This window comes from Salmo salar, chromosome ssa11 (assembly GCF_905237065.1).
Source record: "Salmo salar chromosome ssa11, Ssal_v3.1, whole genome shotgun sequence".
Classification (NCBI taxonomy): domain Eukaryota; kingdom Metazoa; phylum Chordata; class Actinopteri; order Salmoniformes; family Salmonidae; genus Salmo; species Salmo salar.
The window spans coordinates 49,552,305-49,576,881 of record NC_059452.1 but is presented as its reverse complement, the minus strand read 5'-3'; the positions used below and the strand labels follow the sequence as shown (position 1 = coordinate 49,576,881).

Below are 24,577 nucleotides of genomic sequence, written 5' to 3'. Positions count from 1 at the left end.
TCACAGTCAGACAGGTAACATCTCACATCATCACAGTCAGACAGGTAACGTCTCACATCGTCACAGTCAGACAGGTAACGTCTCACATCATCAAAGTCAGGCAGGTAACGTCTCACATCGTCACAGTCAGACAGGTAACGTCTCAGACAGGTAATGTCTCACATCATCACAGTCAGACAGGTAACGTCTCACATCGTCACAGTCAGACAGGTAACGTCTCAGACAGGTAATGTCTCACATCATCACAGTCAGACAGGTAACGTCTCACATCGTCACAGTCAGACAGATAACGTCTCAGACAGGTAACGTCTCACATTGTCACAGTCAGACAGGTAACGTCTCAGACAGGTAACGTCTCACATCATCACAGTCAGACAGGCAATGTCTCACATCATCACAGTCAGAGGGGTAACGTCTCACATCATCACAGTCAGACAGGTAACTTCTCACATCATCACAGTCAGACAGGTAACGTCTCAGACAGGTAACTTCTCACATCATCACAGTCAGACAGGTAACGTCTCAGACAGGTAACTTCTCACATCATCACAGTCAGACAGGTAACGTCTCAGACAGGTAACTTCTCACATCATCACAGTCAGACAGGTATCGTCTCAGACAGGTAACTTCTCACATCATCACAGTCAGACAGGTAATGTCTCAGACAGGTAACGTCTCACATCGTCACAGTCAGACAGGTAACATCTCACATTGTCACAGTCAGACAGATAACGTCTCACATCATCACAGTCAGGCAGGTAACGTCTCACATCATCACAGTCAGACAGGTAACGTCTAACATCGTCACAGTCAGACAGGTAACTTCTCACATCATCACAGTCAGACAGGTAACGTCTCACATCATCACAGTCAGACAGGTAACATCTTACATCATCACAATCAGACAGGTAACATCTCACATCATCACAGTCAGACAGGTAACTTCTCACATCATCACAGTCAGACAGGTAACGTCTCACATCATCACAGTCAGACAGGTAACATCTCACATCATCACAGTCAGACAGGTAACGTCTCATATCATCACCGTCAGACAGGCAAATTCTCACATCATCACAATCAGACAGGTAACATCTCACATCATCACAGTCAGACAGGTAAACGTCTCACATCATCACAGGCAGACAGGTAATGTCTCACATCGTCACAGTCAGACAGGTAACGTCTCACATCGTCACAGTCAGACAGGTAACATCTCACATCGTCACAGTCAGACAGGTAACGTCTCACATTGTCACAGTCAGACAGGTAACGTCTCAGACAGGTAACGTCTCACATCATCACAGTCAGACAGGCAATGTCTCACATCATCACAGTCAGACAGGTAACGTCTCACATCGTCACAGTCAGACAGGTAACATCTCACATCATCACAGTCAGACAGGTAACGTCTCACATCATCACAGTCAGACAGATAACGTCTCAGACAGGTAACGTCTCACATTGTCACAGTCAGACAGGTAACGTCTCAGACAGGTAACGTCTCACATCATCACAGTCAGACAGGCAATGTCTCACATCATCACAGTCAGACAGGTAACGTCTCACATCGTCACAGTCAGACAGGTAACATCTCACATCATCACAGTCAGAGGGGTAAAGTCTCACATCATCACAGTCAGACAGGTAACGTCTCACATCATCACAGTCAGACAGGTAACTTCTCACATCATCACAGTCAGACAGGTAACGTCTCAGACAGGTAACTTCTCACATCATCACAGTCAGACAGGTAACGTCTCAGACAGGTAACTTCTCACATCATCACAGTCAGACAGGTAACGTCTCAGACAGGTAACTTCTCACATCATCACAGTCAGACAGGTATCGTCTCAGACAGGTAACTTCTCACATCATCACAGTCAGACAGGTAATGTCTCAGACAGGTAACGTCTCACATCGTCACAGTCAGACAGGTAACATCTCACATTGTCACAGTCAGACAGATAACGTCTCACATCATCACAGTCAGGCAGGTAACGTCTCACATCATCACAGTCAGACAGGTAACGTCTAACATCGTCACAGTCAGACAGGTAACTTCTCACATCATCACAGTCAGACAGGTAACGTCTCACATCATCACAGTCAGACAGGTAACATCTCACATCATCACAATCAGACAGGTAACATCTCACATCATCACAGTCAGACAGGTAACTTCTCACATCATCACAGTCAGACAGGTAACGTCTCACATCATCACAGTCAGACAGGTAACATCTCACATCATCACAGTCAGACAGGTACCGTCTCATATCATCACCGTCAGACAGGCAAATTCTCACATCATCACAGTCAGACAGGTAACATCTCACATCATCACAGTCAGACAGGTAAACGTCTCACATCATCACAGGCAGACAGGTAATGTCTCACATCGTCACAGTCAGACAGGTAACGTCTCACATCGTCACAGTCAGACAGGTAACATCTCACATCGTCACAGTCAGACAGGTAAAGTCTCACATTGTCACAGTCAGACAGGTAACGTCTCAGACAGGTAACGTCTCACATCATCACAGTCAGACAGGCAATGTCTCACATCATCACAGTCAGACAGGTAACGTCTCACATCGTCACAGTCAGACAGGTAACATCTCACGTCATCACAGTCAGAGGGGTAACGTCTCACATCATCACAGTCAGACAGGTAAACGTCTCACATCATCACAGGCAGACAGGTAACATCTCACATCGTCACAGTCAGACAGGTAACGTCTCAGAAAGGTAACATCTCACATCATCACAGTCAGACAGGTAACGTCTAACATCGTCACAGTCAGACAGGTAACGTCTCACATTGGCACAGTCAGACAGATAACGTCTCACATTGTCACAGTCAGACAGGTAACATCTCACATCATCACAGTCAGACAGGTAACGTCTCACATCGTCACAGTCAGACAGGTAACGTCTCACATCATCAAAGTCAGGCAGGTAACGTCTCACATCGTCACAGTCAGACAGGTAACGTCTCAGACAGGTAATGTCTCACATCATCACAGTCAGACAGGTAACGTCTCACATCGTCACAGTCAGACAGGTAACGTCTCAGACAGGTAATGTCTCACATCATCACAGTCAGACAGGTAACATCTCACATCGTCACAGTCAGACAGATAACGTCTCAGACAGGTAACGTCTCACATTGTCACAGTCAGACAGGTAACGTCTCAGACAGGTAACGTCTCACATCATCACAGTCAGACAGGCAATGTCTCACATCATCACAGTCAGAGGGGTAACGTCTCACATCATCACAGTCAGACAGGTAACTTCTCACATCATCACAGTCAGACAGGTAACGTCTCAGACAGGTAACTTCTCACATCATCACAGTCAGACAGGTAACGTCTCAGACAGGTAACTTCTCACATCATCACAGTCAGACAGGTAACGTCTCAGACAGGTAACTTCTCACATCATCACAGTCAGACAGGTATCGTCTCAGACAGGTAACTTCTCACATCATCACAGTCAGACAGGTAACGTCTCAGACAGGTAACTTCTCACATCATCACAGTCAGACAGGTAACGTCTCAGACAGGTAACTTCTCACATCATCACAGTCAGACAGGTATCGTCTCAGACAGGTAACTTCTCACATCATCACAGTCAGACAGGTAATGTCTCAGACAGGTAACGTCTCACATCGTCACAGTCAGACAGGTAACATCTCACATTGTCACAGTCAGACAGATAACGTCTCACATCATCACAGTCAGGCAGGTAACGTCTCACATCATCACAGTCAGACAGGTAACATCTAACATCGTCACAGTCAGACAGGTAACTTCTCACATCATCACAGTCAGACAGGTAACGTCTCACATCATCACAGTCAGACAGGTAACATCTCACATCATCACAATCAGACAGGTAACATCTCACATCATCACAGTCAGACAGGTAACTTCTCACATCATCACAGTCAGACAGGTAACGTCTCACATCATCACAGTCAGACAGATAACATCTCACATCATCACAGTCAGACAGGTACCGTCTCATATCATCACCGTCAGACAGGCAAATTCTCACATCACAGTCAGACAGGTAACATCTCACATCATCACAGTCAGACAGGTAAACGTCTCACATCATCACAGGCAGACAGGTAATGTCTCACATCGTCACAGTCAGACAGGTAACGTCTCACATCGTCACAGTCAGACAGGTAACATCTCACATCGTCACAGTCAGACAGGTAACGTCTCACATTGTCACAGTCAGACAGGTAACGTCTCAGACAGGTAACGTCTCACATCATCACAGTCAGACAGGCAATGTCTCACATCATCACAGTCAGACAGGTAACGTCTCACATCGTCACAGTCAGACAGGTAACATCTCACATCATCACAGTCAGAGGGGTAACGTCTCACATCATCACAGTCAGACAGGTAAACGTCTCACATCATCACAGGCAGACAGGTAACATCTCACATCGTCACAGTCAGACAGGTAACGTCTCAGAAAGGTAACATCTCACATCATCACAGTCAGACAGGTAACGTCTAACATCGTCACAGTCAGACAGGTAACCTCTCACATTGTCACAGTCAGACAGATAACGTCTCACATTGTCACAGTCAGACAGGTAACATCTCACATCATCACAGTCAGACAGGTAACGTCTCACATCGTCACAGTCAGACAGGTAACGTCTCACATCATCAAAGTCAGGCAGGTAACGTCTCACATCGTCACAGTCAGACAGGTAACGTCTCAGACAGGTAATGTCTCACATCATCACAGTCAGACAGGTAACGTCTCACATCGTCACAGTCAGACAGGTAACATCTCACATTGTCACAGTCCGACAGGTAACGTCTCAGACAGGTAACGTCTCACATCGTCACAGTCAGACAGGTAACATCTCACATCGTCACAGTCAGACAGGTAACGTCTCAGACAGGTAATGTCTCACATCATCACAGTCAGACAGGTAATGTCTCACATCGTCACAGTCAGACAGATAACGTCTCAGACAGGTAACGTCTCACATTGTCACAGTCAGACAGGTAACGTCTCAGACAGGTAACGTCTCACATCATCACAGTCAGACAGGCAATGTCTCACATCATCACAGTCAGAGGGGTAACGTCTCACATCATCACAGTCAGACAGGTAACTTCTCACATCATCACAGTCAGACAGGTATCGTCTCAGACAGGTAACTTCTCACATCATCACAGTCAGACAGGTAACGTCTCAGACAGGTAACTTCTCACATCATCACAGTCAGACAGGTAACGTCTCAGACAGGTAACTTCTCACATCATCACAGTCAGAAAGGTAACGTCTCAGACAGGTAACTTCTCACATCATCACAGTCAGACAGGTATCGTCTCAGACAGGTAACTTCTCACATCATCACAGTCAGAGGGGTACCGTCTCACATCGTCACAGTCAGACAGGTAACGTCTCACATCATCACAGTCAGACAGGTAACGTCTCACATTGTCACAGTCAGACAGATAACGTCTCACATCATCACAGTCAGGCAGGTAACGTCTCACATCATCACAGTCAGACAGGTAACGTCTAACATCGTCACAGTCAGACAGGTAACTTCTCACATCATCACAGTCAGACAGGTAACGTCTCACATCATCACAGTCAGACAGGTAACATCTCACATCATCACAATCAGACAGGTAACATCTCACATCCTCACAGTCAGACAGGTAACTTCTCACATCATCACAGTCAGACAGGTAACGTCTCACATCATCACAGTCAGACAGGTAACATCTCACATCATCACAGTCAGACAGGTACCGTCTCATATCATCACAGTCAGACAGGCAACTTCTCACATCGTCACAGTCAGACAGGTAATTTCTCACATTGTCACAGTCAGACAGGTAACGTCTCACACCATCTCAATCAGACAGATAACGTCTCACATCGTCACAGTCAGACAGGTAACGTCTCACGTCATCACAGTCAGACAGGTAACGTCTCACATCGTCACAGTCAGACAGGTAACGTCTCACATCATCACAGTCAGACAGGTAACATCTCACATCATCACAGTCAGACAGGTAAACGTCTCACATCATCACAGGCAGACAGGTAACGTCTCACATCATCACAGTCAGACAGGTAACGTCTCACGTCATCACAGTCAGACAGGTAACGTCTTACATCGTCACAGTCAGACAGGTAACGTCTCAGACAGGTAACTTCTCACATCATCACAGTCAGACAGGTAACGTCTCAGACAGGTAACTTCTCACATCATCACAGTCAGACAGGTAACTTCTCACATCATCACAGTCAGACAGGTAACGTCTCACATCATCACAGTCAGACAGGTAACATCTCACATCATCACAGTCAGACAGGTACCGTCTCATATCATCACAGTCAGACAGGCAACTTCTCACATCGTCACAGTCAGACAGGTAATTTCTCACATTGTCACAGTCAGACAGGTAACGTCTCACACCATCTCAATCAGACAGATAACGTCTCACATCGTCACAGTCAGACAGGTAACGTCTCACGTCATCACAGTCAGACAGGTAACGTCTCACATCGTCACAGTCAGACAGGTAACGTCTCACATCATCACAGTCAGACAGGTAACATCTCACATCATCACAGTCAGACAGGTAAACGTCTCACATCATCACAGGCAGACAGGTAACGTCTCACATCATCACAGTCAGACAGGTAACGTCTCACGTCATCACAGTCAGACAGGTAACGTCTTACATCGTCACAGTCAGACAGGTAACGTCTCAGACAGGTAACTTCTCACATCATCACAGTCAGACAGGTAACGTCTCAGACAGGTAACTTCTCACATCATCACAGTCAGACAGGTAACGTCTCAGACAGGTAACTTCTCACATCATCACATTCAGACAGGTAACGTCTCAGACAGGTAACTTCTCACATCATCACAGTCAGACAGGTAACGTCTCAGACAGGTAGCGTCTCACATCATCACAGTCAGACAGGTAACGTCTCACATCGTCACAGTCAGACAGGTAACTTCTCACATCATCACAGTCAGACAGGTAACGTCTCACATCATCACAGTCAGACAGGTAACATCTCACATCATCACAGTCAGACAGGTAACTTCTCACATCATCACAGTCAGACAGGTAACGTCTCACATCATCACAGTCAGACAGGTAACTTCTCACATCATCACAGTCAGACAGGTAACATCTCACATCATCACAGTCAGACAGGTAACTTCTCACATCATCACAGTCAGACAGGTAAACTCTCACATCATCACAGTCAGACAGGTAACGTCTCACATCATCACAGTCAGACAGGTAACGTCTCACATCATCACAGTCAGAGGGGTAACATCTCACATCGTCACAGTCAGACAGGTAACGTCTCAGACAGGTAACGTCTCACATCATCACAGTCAGACAGGCAATGTCTCACATCATCACAGTCAGAAAGGTAACGTCTCACATCGTCACAGTCAGACAGGTAACATCTCACATCATCACAGTCAGAGGGGTAACGTCTCACATCATCACAGTCAGACAGGTAAACGTCTCACATCATCACAGGCAAACAGGTAACATCTCACATCGTCACAGTCAGACAGGTAACGTCTCAGAAAGGTAACATCTCACATCATCACAGTCAGACAGGTAACGTCTAACATCGTCACAGTCAGACAGGTAACGTCTCACATTGTCACAGTCAGACAGATAACGTCTCACATTGTCACAGTCAGACAGGTAACATCTCACATCATCACAGTCAGACAGGTAACGTCTCACATCGTCACAGTCAGACAGGTAACATCTCACATCATCAAAGTCAGGCAGGTAACTTCTCACATCGTCACAGTCAGACAGGTAACGACTCAGACAGGTAATGTCTCACATCATCACAGTCAGACAGGTAACGTCTCACATCGTCACAGTCAGACAGGTAACATCTCACATTGTCACAGTCCGACAGGTAACGTCTCAGACAGGTAACGTCTCACATCGTCACAGTCAGACAGGTAACATCTCACATCGTCACAGTCAGACAGGTAACGTCTCAGACAGGTAATGTCTCACATCATCACAGTCAGACAGGTAACGTCTCACATCGTCACAGTCAGACAGATAACGTCTCAGACAGGTAACGTCTCACATTGTCACAGTCAGACAGGTAACGTCTCAGACAGGTAACGTCTCACATCATCACAGTCAGACAGGCAATGTCTCACATCATCACAGTCAGAGGGGTAACGTCTCACATCATCACAGTCAGACAGGTAACTTCTCACATCATCACAGTCAGACAGGTAACGTCTCAGACAGGTAACTTCTCACATCATCACAGTCAGACAGGTAACGTCTCAGACAGGTAACTTCTCACATCATCACAGTCAGACAGGTAACGTCTCAGACAGGTAACTTCTCACATCATCACAGTCAGACAGGTATCGTCTCAGACAGGTAACTTCTCACATCATCACAGTCAGAGGGGTACCGTCTCACATCGTCACAGTCAGACAGGTAACGTCTCACATCATCACAGTCAGACAGGTAACGTCTCACATTGTCACAGTCAGACAGATAACGTCTCACATCATCACAGTCAGGCAGGTAACGTCTCACATCATCACAGTCAGACAGGTAACGTCTAACATCGTCACAGTCAGACAGGTAACTTCTCACATCATCACAGTCAGACAGGTAACGTCTCACATCATCACAGTCAGACAGGTAACATCTCACATCATCACAGTCAGACAGGTAAACGTCTCACATCATCACAGGCAGACAGGTAACGTCTCACATCATCACAGTCAGACAGGTAACGTCTCACGTCATCACAGTCAGACAGGTAACGTCTCACATCGTCACAGTCAGACAGGTAACGTCTCAGACAGGTAACTTCTCACATCATCACAGTCAGACAGGTAACGTCTCAGACAGGTAACTTCTCACATCATCACAGTCAGACAGGTAACGTCTCAGACAGGTAACTTCTCACATCATCACATTCAGACAGGTAACGTCTCAGACAGGTAACTTCTCACATCATCACAGTCAGACAGGTAACGTCTCAGACAGGTAGCGTCTCACATCATCACAGTCAGACAGGTAACGTCTCACATCGTCACAGTCAGACAGGTAACTTCTCACATCATCACAGTCAGACAGGTAACGTCTCACATCATCACAGTCAGACAGGTAACATCTCACATCATCACAGTCAGACAGGTAACTTCTCACATCATCACAGTCAGACAGGTAACGTCTCACATCATCACAGTCAGACAGGTAACTTCTCACATCATCACAGTCAGACAGGTAACATCTCACATCATCACAGTCAGACAGGTAACTTCTCACATCATCACAGTCAGACAGGTAAACTCTCACATCATCACAGTCAGACAGGTAACGTCTCACATCATCACAGTCAGACAGGTAACGTCTCACATCATCACAGTCAGAGGGGTAACATCTCACATCGTCACAGTCAGACAGGTAACGTCTCAGACAGGTAACGTCTCACATCATCACAGTCAGACAGGCAATGTCTCACATCATCACAGTCAGAAAGGTAACGTCTCACATCGTCACAGTCAGACAGGTAACATCTCACATCATCACAGTCAGAGGGGTAACGTCTCACATCATCACAGTCAGACAGGTAAACGTCTCACATCATCACAGGCAAACAGGTAACATCTCACATCGTCACAGTCAGACAGGTAACGTCTCAGAAAGGTAACATCTCACATCATCACAGTCAGACAGGTAACGTCTAACATCGTCACAGTCAGACAGGTAACGTCTCACATTGTCACAGTCAGACAGATAACGTCTCACATTGTCACAGTCAGACAGGTAACATCTCACATCATCACAGTCAGACAGGTAACGTCTCACATCGTCACAGTCAGACAGGTAACATCTCACATCATCAAAGTCAGGCAGGTAACGTCTCACATCGTCACAGTCAGACAGGTAACGACTCAGACAGGTAATGTCTCACATCATCACAGTCAGACAGGTAACGTCTCACATCGTCACAGTCAGACAGGTAACATCTCACATTGTCACAGTCCGACAGGTAACGTCTCAGACAGGTAACGTCTCACATCGTCACAGTCAGACAGGTAACATCTCACATCGTCACAGTCAGACAGGTAACGTCTCAGACAGGTAATGTCTCACATCATCACAGTCAGACAGGTAACGTCTCACATCGTCACAGTCAGACAGATAACGTCTCAGACAGGTAACGTCTCACATTGTCACAGTCAGACAGGTAACGTCTCAGACAGGTAACGTCTCACATCATCACAGTCAGACAGGCAATGTCTCACATCATCACAGTCAGAGGGGTAACGTCTCACATCATCACAGTCAGACAGGTAACTTCTCACATCATCACAGTCAGACAGGTAACGTCTCAGACAGGTAACTTCTCACATCATCACAGTCAGACAGGTAACGTCTCAGACAGGTAACTTCTCACATCATCACAGTCAGACAGGTAACGTCTCAGACAGGTAACTTCTCACATCATCACAGTCAGACAGGTATCGTCTCAGACAGGTAACTTCTCACATCATCACAGTCAGAGGGGTACCGTCTCACATCGTCACAGTCAGACAGGTAACGTCTCACATCATCACAGTCAGACAGGTAACGTCTCACATTGTCACAGTCAGACAGATAACGTCTCACATCATCACAGTCAGGCAGGTAACGTCTCACATCATCACAGTCAGACAGGTAACGTCTAACATCGTCACAGTCAGACAGGTAACTTCTCACATCATCACAGTCAGACAGGTAACGTCTCACATCATCACAGTCAGACAGGTAACATCTCACATCATCACAATCAGACAGGTAACATCTCACATCATCACAGTCAGACAGGTAACTTCTCACATCATCACAGTCAGACAGGTAACGTCTCACATCATCACAGTCAGACAGGTAACATCTCACATCATCACAGTCAGACAGGTACCGTCTCATATCATCACAGTCAGACAGGCAACTTCTCACATCGTCACAGTCAGACAGGTAATTTCTCACATTGTCACAGTCAGACAGGTAACGTCTCACACCATCTCAATCAGACAGGTAACGTCTCACATCGTCACAGTCAGACAGGTAACGTCTCACGTCATCACAGTCAGACAGGTAACGTCTCACATCGTCACAGTCAGACAGGTAACGTCTCACATCATCACAGTCAGACAGGTAACATCTCACATCATCACAGTCAGACAGGTAAACGTCTCACATCATCACAGGCAGACAGGTAACGTCTCACATCATCACAGTCAGACAGGTAACGTCTCACGTCATCACAGTCAGACAGGTAACGTCTCACATCGTCACAGTCAGACAGGTAACGTCTCAGACAGGTAACTTCTCACATCATCACAGTCAGACAGGTAACGTCTCAGACAGGTAACTTCTCACATCATCACAGTCAGACAGGTAACGTCTCAGACAGGTAACTTCTCACATCATCACATTCAGACAGGTAACGTCTCAGACAGGTAACTTCTCACATCATCACAGTCAGACAGGTAACGTCTCAGACAGGTAGCGTCTCACATCATCACAGTCAGACAGGTAACGTCTCACATCATCACAGTCAGACAGGTAACTTCTCACATCATCACAGTCAGACAGGTAACGTCTCACATCATCACAGTCAGACAGGTAACATCTCACATCATCACAGTCAGACAGGTAACTTCTCACATCATCACAGTCGGACAGGTAACGTCTCACATCATCACAGTCAGACAGGTAACTTCTCACATCATCACAGTCAGACAGGTAACATCTCACATCATCACAGTCAGACAGGTAACTTCTCACATCATCACAGTCAGACAGGTAAACTCTCACATCATCACAGTCAGACAGGTAACGTCTCACATCATCACAGTCAGACAGGTAACGTCTCACATCATCACAGTCAGAGGGGTAACATCTCACATCGTCACAGTCAGACAGGTAACGTCTCAGACAGGTAACGTCTCACATCATCACAGTCAGACAGGCAATGTCTCACATCATCACAGTCAGAAAGGTAACGTCTCACATCGTCACAGTCAGACAGGTAACATCTCACATCATCACAGTCAGAGGGGTAACGTCTCACATCATCACAGTCAGACAGGTAAACGTCTCACATCATCACAGGCAAACAGGTAACATCTCACATCGTCACAGTCAGACAGGTAACGTCTCAGAAAGGTAACATCTCACATCATCACAGTCAGACAGGTAACGTCTAACATCGTCACAGTCAGACAGGTAACGTCTCACATTGTCACAGTCAGACAGATAACGTCTCACATTGTCACAGTCAGACAGGTAACATCTCACATCATCACAGTCAGACAGGTAACGTCTCACATCGTCACAGTCAGACAGGTAACATCTCACATCATCAAAGTCAGGCAGGTAACGTCTCACATCGTCACAGTCAGACAGGTAACGACTCAGACAGGTAATGTCTCACATCATCACAGTCAGACAGGTAACGTCTCACATCGTCACAGTCAGACAGGTAACATCTCACATTGTCACAGTCCGACAGGTAACGTCTCAGACAGGTAACGTCTCACATCGTCACAGTCAGACAGGTAACATCTCACATCGTCACAGTCAGACAGGTAACGTCTCAGACAGGTAATGTCTCACATCATCACAGTCAGACAGGTAACGTCTCACATCGTCACAGTCAGACAGATAACGTCTCAGACAGGTAACGTCTCACATTGTCACAGTCAGACAGGTAACGTCTCAGACAGGTAACGTCTCACATCATCACAGTCAGACAGGCAATGTCTCACATCATCACAGTCAGAGGGGTAATGTCTCACATCATCACAGTCAGACAGGTAACGTCTCACATCATCACAGTCAGACAGGTAACGTCTCAGACAGGTAACGTCTCACATCATCACAGTCAGACAGGTAACGTCTCAGACAGGTAACTTCTCACATCATCACAGTCAGACAGGTAACGTCTCAGACAGGTAACTTCTCACATCATCACAGTCAGACAGGTATCGTCTCAGACAGGTAACTTCTCACATCATCACAGTCACACAGGTAATGTCTCAGACAGGTAACGTCTCACATCATCACAGTCAGAGGGGTACCGTCTCACATCGTCACAGTCAGACAGGTAACGTCTCACATTGTCACAGTCAGACAGATAACGTCTCACATCATCACAGTCAGGCAGGTAACGTCTCACATCATCACAGTCAGACAGGTAACGTCTCACATCGTCACAGTCAGACAGGTAACGTCTCACATCGTCACAGTCAGACAGGTAACGTCTCACATCGTCACAGTCAGACAGGTAACGTCTCACATTGTCACAGTCAGACAGGTAAAGTCTCAGACAGGTAACGTCTCACATCATCACAGTCAGACAGGCAATGTCTCACATCATCACAGTCAGACAGGTAACGTCTCACATCATCACAGTCAGACAGATAACGTCTCAGACAGGTAACGTCTCACATTGTCACAGTCAGACAGGTAACGTCTCAGACAGGTAACGTCTCACATCATCACAGTCAGACAGGCAATGTCTCACATCATCACAGTCAGAGGGGTAACGTCTCACATCATCACAGTCAGACAGGTAACTTCTCACATCATCACAGTCGGACAGGTAACGTCTCACATCATCACAGTCAGACAGGTAACTTCTCACATCATCACAGTCAGACAGGTAACATCTCACATCATCACAGTCAGACAGGTAACTTCTCACATCATCACAGTCAGACAGGTAAACTCTCACATCATCACAGTCAGACAGGTAACGTCTCACATCATCACAGTCAGACAGGTAACGTCTCACATCATCACAGTCAGAGGGGTAACATCTCACATCGTCACAGTCAGACAGGTAAAGTCTCAGACAGGTAACGTCTCACATCATCACAGTCAGACAGGCAATGTCTCACATCATCACAGTCAGAAAGGTAACGTCTCACATCGTCACAGTCAGACAGGTAACATCTCACATCATCACAGTCAGAGGGGTAACGTCTCACATCATCACAGTCAGACAGGTAAACGTCTCACATCATCACAGGCAGAGAGGTAACATCACACATCGTCACAGTCAGACAGGTAACGTCTCAGAAAGGTAACATCTCACATCATCACAGTCAGACAGGTAACGTCTAACATCGTCACAGTCAGACAGGTAACGTCTCACATTGTCACAGTCAGACAGATAACGTCTCACATTGTCACAGTCAGACAGGTAACATCTCACATCATCACAGTCAGACAGGTAACGTCTCACATCGTCACAGTCAGACAGGTAACATCTCACATCATCAAAGTCAGGCAGGTAACGTCTCACATCGTCACAGTCAGACAGGTAACGACTCAGACAGGTAATGTCTCACATCATCACAGTCAGACAGGTAACGTCTCACATCGTCACAGTCAGACAGGTAACATCTCACATTGTCACAGTCCGACAGGTAACGTCTCAGACAGGTAACGTCTCACATCGTCACAGTCAGACAGGTAACATCTCACATCGTCACAGTCAGACAGGTAACGTCTCAGACAGGTAATGTCTCACATCATCACAGTCAGACAGGTAACGTCTCACATCGTCACAGTCAGACAGATAACGTCTCAGACAGGTAACGTCTCACATTGTCACAGTCAGACAGGTAACGTCTCAGACAGGTAACGTCTCACATCATCACAGTCAGACAGGCAATGTCTCACATCATCACAGTCAGAGGGGTAACGTCTCACATCATCACAGTCAGACAGGTAACTTCTCACATCATCACAGTCAGACAGGTAACGTCTCAGACAGGTAACTTCTCACATCATCACAGTCAGACAGGTAACGTCTCAGACAGGTAACTTCTCACATCATCACAGTCAGACAGGTAACGTCTCAGACAGGTAACTTCTCACATCATCACAGTCAGACAGGTATCGTCTCAGACAGGTAACTTCTCACATCATCACAGTCACACAGGTAACGTCTCAGACAGGTAACGTCTCACATCATCACAGTCAGAGGGGTACCGTCTCACATCGTCACAGTCAGACAGGTAACGTCTCACATTGTCACAGTCAGACAGATAACGTCTCACATCATCACAGTCAGGCAGGTAACGTCTCACATCATCACAGTCAGACAGGTAACGTCTCACATCGTCACAGTCAGACAGGTAACGTCTCACATCGTCACAGTCAGACAGGTAACGTCTCACATCGTCACAGTCAGACAGGTAACGTCTCACATTGTCACAGTCAGACAGGTAAAGTCTCAGACAGGTAACGTCTCACATCATCACAGTCAGACAGGCAATGTCTCACATCATCACAGTCAGACAGGTAACGTCTCACATCATCACAGTCAGACAGATAACGTCTCAGACAGGTAACGTCTCACATTGTCACAGTCAGACAGGTAACGTCTCAGACAGGTAACGTCTCACATCATCACAGTCAGACAGGCAATGTCTCACATCATCACAGTCAGAGGGGTAACGTCTCACATCATCACAGTCAGACAGGTAACTTCTCACATCATCACAGTCAGACAGGTAACGTCTCAGACAGGTAACTTCTCACATCATCACAGTCAGACAGGTAACGTCTCAGACAGGTAACTTCTCACATCATCACAGTCAGACAGGTATCGTCTCAGACAGGTAACTTCTCACATCATCACAGTCACACAGGTAATGTCTCAGACAGGTAACGTCTCACATCATCACAGTCAGAGGGGTACCGTCTCACATCGTCACAGTCAGACAGGTAACGTCTCACATTGTCACAGTCAGACAGATAACGTCTCACATCATCACAGTCAGGCAGGTAACTTCTCACATCATCACAGTCAGACAGGTAACGTCTCACATCATCACAGTCAGACAGGTAACGTCTCACATCGTCACAGTCAGACAGGTAACGTCTCACATTGTCACAGTCAGACAGATAAAGTCTCAGACAGGTAACGTCTCACATCATCACAGTCAGACAGGCAATGTCTCACATCATCACAGTCAGACAGGTAACGTCTCACATCGTCACAGTCAGACAGGTAACATCTCACATCATCACAGTCAGAGGGGTAACGTCTCACATCATCACAGTCAGACAGGTAAACGTCTCACATCATCACAGGCAGAGAGGTAACATCACACATCGTCACAGTCAGACAGGTAACGTCTCAGAAAGGTAACATCTCACATCATCACAGTCAGACAGGTAACGTCTAACATCGTCACAGTCAGACAGGTAACGTCTCACATTGTCACAGTCAGACAGATAACGTCTCACATTGTCACAGTCAGACAGGTAACATCTCACATCGTCACAGTCAGACAGGTAACGTCTCAGAAAGGTAACATCTCACATCATCACAGTCAGACAGGTAACGTCTAACATCGTCACAGTCAGACAGGTAACGTCTCACATCATCACAGTCAGGCAGGTAACGTCTCACATCGTCACAGTCAGACAGGTAACGTCTCACATAATCACAGTCAGGCAGGTAACGTCTCACATCGTCACAGTCAGACAGGTAACGTCTCAGACAGGTAATGTCTCACATCATCACAGTCAGACAGGTAAAGTCTCACATCGTCACAGTCAGACAGGTAACATCTCACATTGTCACAGTCCGACAGGTAACGTCTCAGACAGGTAACGTCTCACATCGTCACAGTCAGACAGGTAACATCTCACATCATCACAGTCAGACAGGTAACGTCTCACATCATCACAGTCAGACAGATAACGTCTCAGACAGGTAACGTCTCACATTGTCACAGTCAGACAGGTAACGTCTCAGACAGGTAACGTCTCACATCATCACAGTCAGACAGGCAATGTCTCACATCATCACAGTCAGACAGGTAACGTCTCACATCGTCACAGTCAGACAGGTAACATCTCACATCATCACAGTCAGAGGGGTAACGTCTCACATCATCACAGTCAGACAGGTAACGTCTCACATCATCACAGTCAGACAGGTAACTTCTCACATCATCACAGTCAAACAGGTAACGTCTCAGACAGGTAACTTCTCACATCATCACAGTCAGACAGGTAACGTCTCAGACAGGTAACTTCTCACATCATCACAGTCAGACAGGTAACGTCTCAGACAGGTAACTTCTCACATCATCACAGTCAGACAGGTATCGTCTCAGACAGGTAACTTCTCACATCATCACAGTCAGACAGGTAATGTCTCAGACAGGTAACGTCTCACATCGTCACAGTCAGACAGGTAACATCTCACATTGTCACAGTCAGACAGATAACGTCTCACATCATCACAGTCAGGCAGGTAACGTCTCACATCATCACAGTCAGACAGGTAACGTCTAACATCGTCACAGTCAGACAGGTAACGTCTCACATCATCACAGTCAGACAGGTAACGTCTCACATCATCACAGTCAGACAGGCAATGTCTCACATCATCACAGTCAGACAGGTAACGTCTCACATCGTCACAGTCAGACAGGTAACATCTCACATCATCACAGTCAGAGGGGTAACGTCTCACATCATCACAGTCAGACAGGTAAACGTCTCACATCATCACAGGCAGAGAGGTAACATCACACATCGTCACAGTCAGACAGGTAACGTCTCAGAAAGGTAACATCTCACATCATCACAGTCAGACAGGTAACGTCTAACATCGTCACAGTCAGACAGGTAACGTCTCACATTGTCACAGTCAGACAGATAACGTCTCACATTGTCACAGTCAGACAGGTAACATCTCACATCGTCACAGTCAGAAAGGTAACGTCTCAGAAAGGTAACATCTCACATCATCACAGTCAGACAGGTAACGTCTAACATCGTCACAGTCAGACAGGTAACGTCTCACATCATCACAGTCAGGCAGGTAACGTCTCACATCGTCACAGTCAGACATGTAACGTCTCACATAATCACAGTCAGGCAGGTAACGTCTCACATCGTCACAGTCAGACAGGTAACGTCTCAGACAGGTAATGTCTTACATCATCACAGTCAGACAGGTAACGTCTCACATCGTCACAGTCAGACAGGTAACATCTCACATTGTCACAGTCCGACAGGTAACGTCTCAGACAGGGAACGTCTCACATCGTCACAGTCTGACAGGTAACATCTCACATCATCACAGTCAGACAGGTAACGTCTCACATCATCACAGTCAGACAGATAACGTCTCAGACAGGTAACGTCTCACATTGTCACAGTCAGACAGGTAACGTCTCAGACAGGTAACGTCTCACATCATCACAGTCAGACAGGCAATGTCTCACATCATCACAGTCAGACAGGTAACGTCTCACATCGTCACAGTCAGACAGGTAACATCTCACATCATCACAGTCAGAGGGGTAACGTCTCACATCATCACAGTCAGACAGGTAACGTCTCACATCATCACAGTCAGACAGGTAACGTCTCACATCATCACAGTCAGACAGGTAACTTCTCACATCATCACAGTCAAACAGGTAACGTCTCAGAAAGGTAACATCTCACATCATCACAGTCAGACAGGTAACGTCTAACATCGTCACAGTCAGACAGGTAACGTCTCACATCATCACAGTCAGACAGGTAACTTCTCACATCATCACAGTCAAACAGGTAACGTCTCAGACAGGTAACTTCTCACATCATCACAGTCAGACAGGTAACGTCTCAGACAGGTAACTTCTCACATCATCACAGTCAGACAGGTAACGTCTCAGACAGGTAACTTCTCACATCATCACAGTCAGACAGGTAATGTCTCAGACAGGTAACGTCTCACATCGTCACAGTCAGACAGGTAACATCTCACATTGTCACAGTCAGACAGATAACGTCTCACATCATCACAGTCAGGCAGGTAACGTCTCACATCATCACAGTCAGACAGGTAACGTCTAACATCGTCACAGTCAGACAGGTAACTTCTCACATCATCACAGTCAGACAGGTAACGTCTCACATCATCACAGTCAGACAGGTAACATCTCACATCATCACAATCAGACAGGTAACATCTTACATCATCACAGTCAGACAGGTAACTTCTCACATCATCACAGTCAGACAGGTAACGTCTCACATCATCACAGTCAGACAGGTAACATCTCACATCATCACAGTCAGACAGGTACCGTCTCATATCATCACCGTCAGACAGGCAAATTCTCACATCATCACAGTCAGACAGGTAACATCTCACATCATCACAGTCAGACAGGTAAACGTCTCACATCATCACAGGCAGACAGGTAATGTCTCACATCGTCACAGTCAGACAGGTAACGTCTCACATCGTCACAGTCAGACAGGTAACATCTCACATCGTCACAGTCAGACAGGTAACGTCTCACATTGTCACAGTCAGACAGGTAACGTCTCAGACAGGTAACGTCTCACATCATCACAGTCAGACAGGCAATGTCTCACATCATCACAGTCAGACAGGTAACGTCTCACATCGTCACAGTCAGACAGGTAACATCTCACATCATCACAGTCAGAGGGGTAACGTCTCACATCATCACAGTCAGACAGGTAAACGTCTCACATCATCACAGGCAGACAGGTAACATCTCACATCGTCACAGTCAGACAGGTAACGTCTCAGAAAGGTAACATCTCACATCATCACAGTCAGACAGGTAACGTCTAACATCGTCACAGTCAGACAGGTAACGTCTCACATTGTCACAGTCAGACAGATAACGTCTCACATTGTCACAGTCAGACAGGTAACATCTCACATCATCACAGTCAGACAGGTAACGTCTCACATCGTCACAGTCAGACAGGTAACGTCTCACATCATCAAAGTCAGGCAGGTAACGTCTCACATCGTCACAGTCAGACAGGTAACGTCTCAGACAGGTAATGTCTCACATCATCACTGTCAGACAGGTAACGTCTCACATCGTCACAGTCAGACAGGTAACATCTCACATTGTCACAGTCCGACAGGTAACGTCTCAGACAGGTAACGTCTCACATCGTCACAGTCAGACAGGTAACATCTCACATCGTCACAGTCAGACAGGTAACGTCTCAGACAGGTAATGTCTCACATCATCACAGTCAGACAGGTAACGTCTCACATCGTCACAGTCAGACAGATAACGTCTCAGACAGGTAACGTCTCACATTGTCACAGTCAGACAGGTAACGTCTCAGACAGGTAACGTCTCACATCATCACAGTCAGACAGGCAATGTCTCACATCATCACAGTCAGACAGGTAACTTCTCACATCATCACAGTCAGACAGGTATCGTCTCAGACAGGTAACTTCTCACATCATCACAGTCAGACAGGTAACGTCTCAGACAGGTAACTTCTCACATCATCACAGTCAGACAGGTAACGTCTCAGACAGGTAACTTCTCACATCATCACAGTCAGACAGGTAACGTCTCAGACAGGTAACTTCTCACATCATCACAGTCAGACAGGTATCGTCTCAGACAGGTAACTTCTCACATCATCACAGTCAGACAGGTAATGTCTCAGACAGGTAACGTCTCACATCATCACAGTCAGAGGGGTACCGTCTCACATCGTCACAGTCAGACAGGTAACGTCTCACATCATCACAGTCAGACAGGTAACGTCTCACATTGTCACAGTCAGACAGATAACGTCTCACATCATCACAGTCAGGCAGGTAACGTCTCACATCATCACAGTCAGACAGGTAACGTCTAACATCGTCACAGTCAGACAGGTAACTTCTCACATCATCACAGTCAGACAGGTAACGTCTCACATCATCACAGTCAGACAGGTAACATCTCACATCATCACAATCAGACAGGTAACATCTCACATCATCACAGTCAGACAGGTAACTTCTCACATCATCACAGTCAGACAGGTAACGTCTCACATCATCACAGTCAGACAGGTAACATCTCACATCATCACAGTCAGACAGGTACCGTCTCATATCATCACAGTCAGACAGGCAACTTCTCACATCGTCACAGTCAAACAGGTAATTTCTCACATCGTCACAGTCAGACAGGTAACGTCTCACACCATCTCAATCAGACAGATAACGTCTCACATCGTCACAGTGAGACAGGTAACGTCTCACGTCATCACAGTCAGACAGGTAACGTCTCACATCGTCACAGTCAGACAGGTAAACATCTCACATCATCACAGGCAGACAGGTAACGTCTCACATCATCACAGTCAGACAGGTAACTTCTCACATCATCACAGTCAGACAGGTAACGTCTCAGACAGGTAACTTCTCACATCATCACAGTCAGACAGGTAACGTCTCAGACAGGTAACTTCTCACATCATCACAGTCAGACAGGTAACGTCTCAGACAGGTAACTTCTCACATCATCACAGTCAGACAGGTAACGTCTCAGACAGGTAACTTCTCACATCATCACAGTCAGATAGGTAACGTCTCAGACAGGTAACTTCTCACATCATCACAGTCAGACAGGTAACGTCTCAGACAGGTAACTTCTCACATCATCACAGTCAGACAGGTAACGTCTCAGACAGGTAACTTCTCACATCATCACATTCAGACAGGTAACGTCTCAGACAGGTAACTTCTCACATCATCACAGTCAGACAGGTAACGTCTCAGACAGGTAGCGTCTCACATCATCACAGTCAGACAGGTAACGTCTCACATCGTCACAGTCAGACAGGTAACTTCTCACATCATCACAGTCAGACAGGTAACGTCTCACATCATCACAGTCAGACAGGTAACATCTCACATCATCACAGTCAGACAGGTAACTTCTCACATCATCACAGTCAGACAGGTAACGTCTCACATCATCACAGTCAGACAGGTAACTTCTCACATCATCACAGTCAGACAGGTAACTTCTCACATCATCACAGTCAGACAGGTAAACTCTCACATCATCACAGTCAGACAGGTAACGTCTCACATCATCACAGTCAGACAGGTAACGTCTCACATCATCACAGTTAGAGGGGTAACATCTCACATCGTCACAGTCAGACAGGTAACGTCTCAGACAGGTAACGTCTCACATCGTCACAGTCAGACAGGTAACGTCTCAGACAGGTAATGTCTCACATCATCACAGTCAGACAGGTAACGTCTCACATCATCACAGTCAGACAGGTAACGTCTCACATCATCACAGTCAGACAGGTAACTTCTCACATCGTCACAGTCAGACAGGTAACGTCTCACATCGTCACAGTCAGACAGGTAACGTCTCACGTCGTCACAGTCAGACAGGTAACGTCTCACACCATCACCCTGCAACTGGAGAAAGTTAGAAAGGGAATGTCTAGAACAATTCTAAGACAATGTACAGTATGTGGCGTCCTCAAGTTAAAAAAGGACCGGTGTGGGTGCCTCTAGTTAAAAAAGGACCGGTGTGGGGGCCTCTAGTTAAAAAAGGACCGGTGTGGGGGCCTCTAGTTATCAAATGACCGGTGTGGGGGCCTCTAGTTAAAAAAGGACCGGTGTGGGGGCCTCTAGTTAAAAAAGGACCGTTGTGGGGGCCTCCAGGAAAGAATGGGTTGATCTAGGGGTCTTATGCCCAGGCCGATTTCTCAGTTGTGATCCTAGTCCGTCCCTGCTGTTACTGCCCAATACAGATCCTGATGTCAGAGCCGGGGAAGCTGAAGCAGAAGATCAACGTTTGGGCCGAAGAGTACTGGAACATCACAGACGCGGCGGCCATCTTTACCTTCCTCCTGGGCCTGATGCTGAGGCTGCAGAACGAGCCCCTGTTGGGCATCGGACGGGTCATCTACTGCGTGGATATTATCTTCTGGTACATCAGGGTGCTCGACATCTTCGGGGTCAACAAGTACCTGGGACCCTACGTCATGATGATCGGGAAAATGGTGAGGCTTTGGTTTGATTTTGACTGTCTTGGCTGGCTATTGTAATATGTAATGTGTATATATATATATATATATATAGATAACGTCATATATATATATGCTGTTTAAACAGGTAACTGCTAAAATACAGGAAACACCAACATAAAGTGTGCTAATGGGGCGTTGGGTCTCCACCAGTCAGAACGGCTTCAATACACCTTGTCATAGATTCTACAAGTGTCTGGAACTCTATTGGAGGGATGTGACACCAGTCTTCCACCAGAAACTCCATCATTTTGTGTTTTGTTGATGGTGGTGGAAAACGCTGTCTCAGGCTCCACTCCAGAATCTCCCAGAAGTGCTCAGTTGGGTTCAGATCTGGTGACTGAAACGGCCATAGCTTATGGTTTACATCGTTTTCATACTCATCGAACCATTCAGTGATGACTCCTGCCCTGTGGATGGGGTCATTGTCATCCTATAGGGGCATAGCCATGTTAGCCAAAATAATGGTCTGCCCAGCATTATCATACATGACCCTAAGCATAATGGATAGTTAATTGCTTAATTAACGCCGGAAACACACCTGTGTGGAAGCACCAAAACATATGTGTTGTGTCTATGTTGTGCTCTTAGCTAGAGTAGATGACTCTTGATCTAAAGTTTGAATTATAAATGAAGTGGGTAGTACCTCTAATAATCTAAGTCTTGATTGACAAGTCAAATCAGTCCCACATTAAGTCAGTAAGAGTCCTTTGCATTACCAGTGATTGACCATGCCTGACATTTTCTTTCTGCTTTTCTCCAGATATACTTTGTGGTGATCATGCCATGTTCTATGGTCTAGAATCTTAATGATTAACATGTGGGTGTTCTATGTTCTAGAATCTAGATGATTAACATGCTGTGTTCTATGTTCTATGTTCTAGAATCTAGATGATTGACATGTTGTGTTCTATGTCCTACAATCTAGATTATTGACATGCTGTGTTCTATGTTCTATGTTCTAGAATCTAGATGATTGACATGCTGTGTTCTATATTCTATGTTCTAGAATCTAGATGATTGACATGCTGTGTTCTATGTTCTATGTTCTAGAATCTAGAGGATTGACATGTTGTGTTCTATGTCCTCCAGATGACTGACATGTTGTGTTCTATGTCCTCCAGATGATGTGGCATGTTGTGTTCTATGTCCTCCAGATGGTTGACATGTTGTGTTCTATGTCTTTCAGATGATGTCCATGTTGTGTTCTATGTCCTCCAGATGATGTCCATGTTGTGTTCTATGTCCTCCAGATGATGTGACATGTTGTGTTCTATGTCCTCCAGATGGTTGACATGTTGTACTTCGTGGTGATCATGCTGGTGGTGTTGATGAGTTTCGGCGTGGCGCGGCAGGCCATCCTGCACCCTGATGAGATCCCAACATGGCGTCTGGCCAGGAACATCTTCTACATGCCTTACTGGATGATCTATGGCGAAGTGTTCGCTGACTCCATAGACCGTAAGAGTAGCATTAATAGTAAGATTATGTGTCCTGTTTCATGGGCGGATGATCAATTCAATCCTAATCCCATGATGGTTGTGATGGTGGTGTGTGATCATAGTCTCAATCCCAGTGGAAAAAACCCTTTGTTCTGGTCCTAATCTCCGTAGTTGGTG

At 46.2% G+C, this 24,577-nt stretch overlaps 1 protein-coding gene across 1 annotated transcript in view; it reads left to right on the top strand.

Moving 5' to 3' along the window:
* Positions 1-22,684: 22,684 nt before the first annotated feature.
* Positions 22,685-24,577, top strand: part of LOC106609702 (transient receptor potential cation channel subfamily M member 1-like) — a 6,908-nt gene continuing 5,015 nt past the window's right edge. The window contains exons 1-2 of the mRNA XM_045688873.1: positions 22,685-22,934; positions 24,245-24,419. Coding sequence (XP_045544829.1) covers positions 22,689-22,934; positions 24,245-24,419 — 421 coding nt within the window. The 5' untranslated portion in view covers positions 22,685-22,688. The remainder of the gene's footprint in view (positions 22,935-24,244; positions 24,420-24,577) is intronic.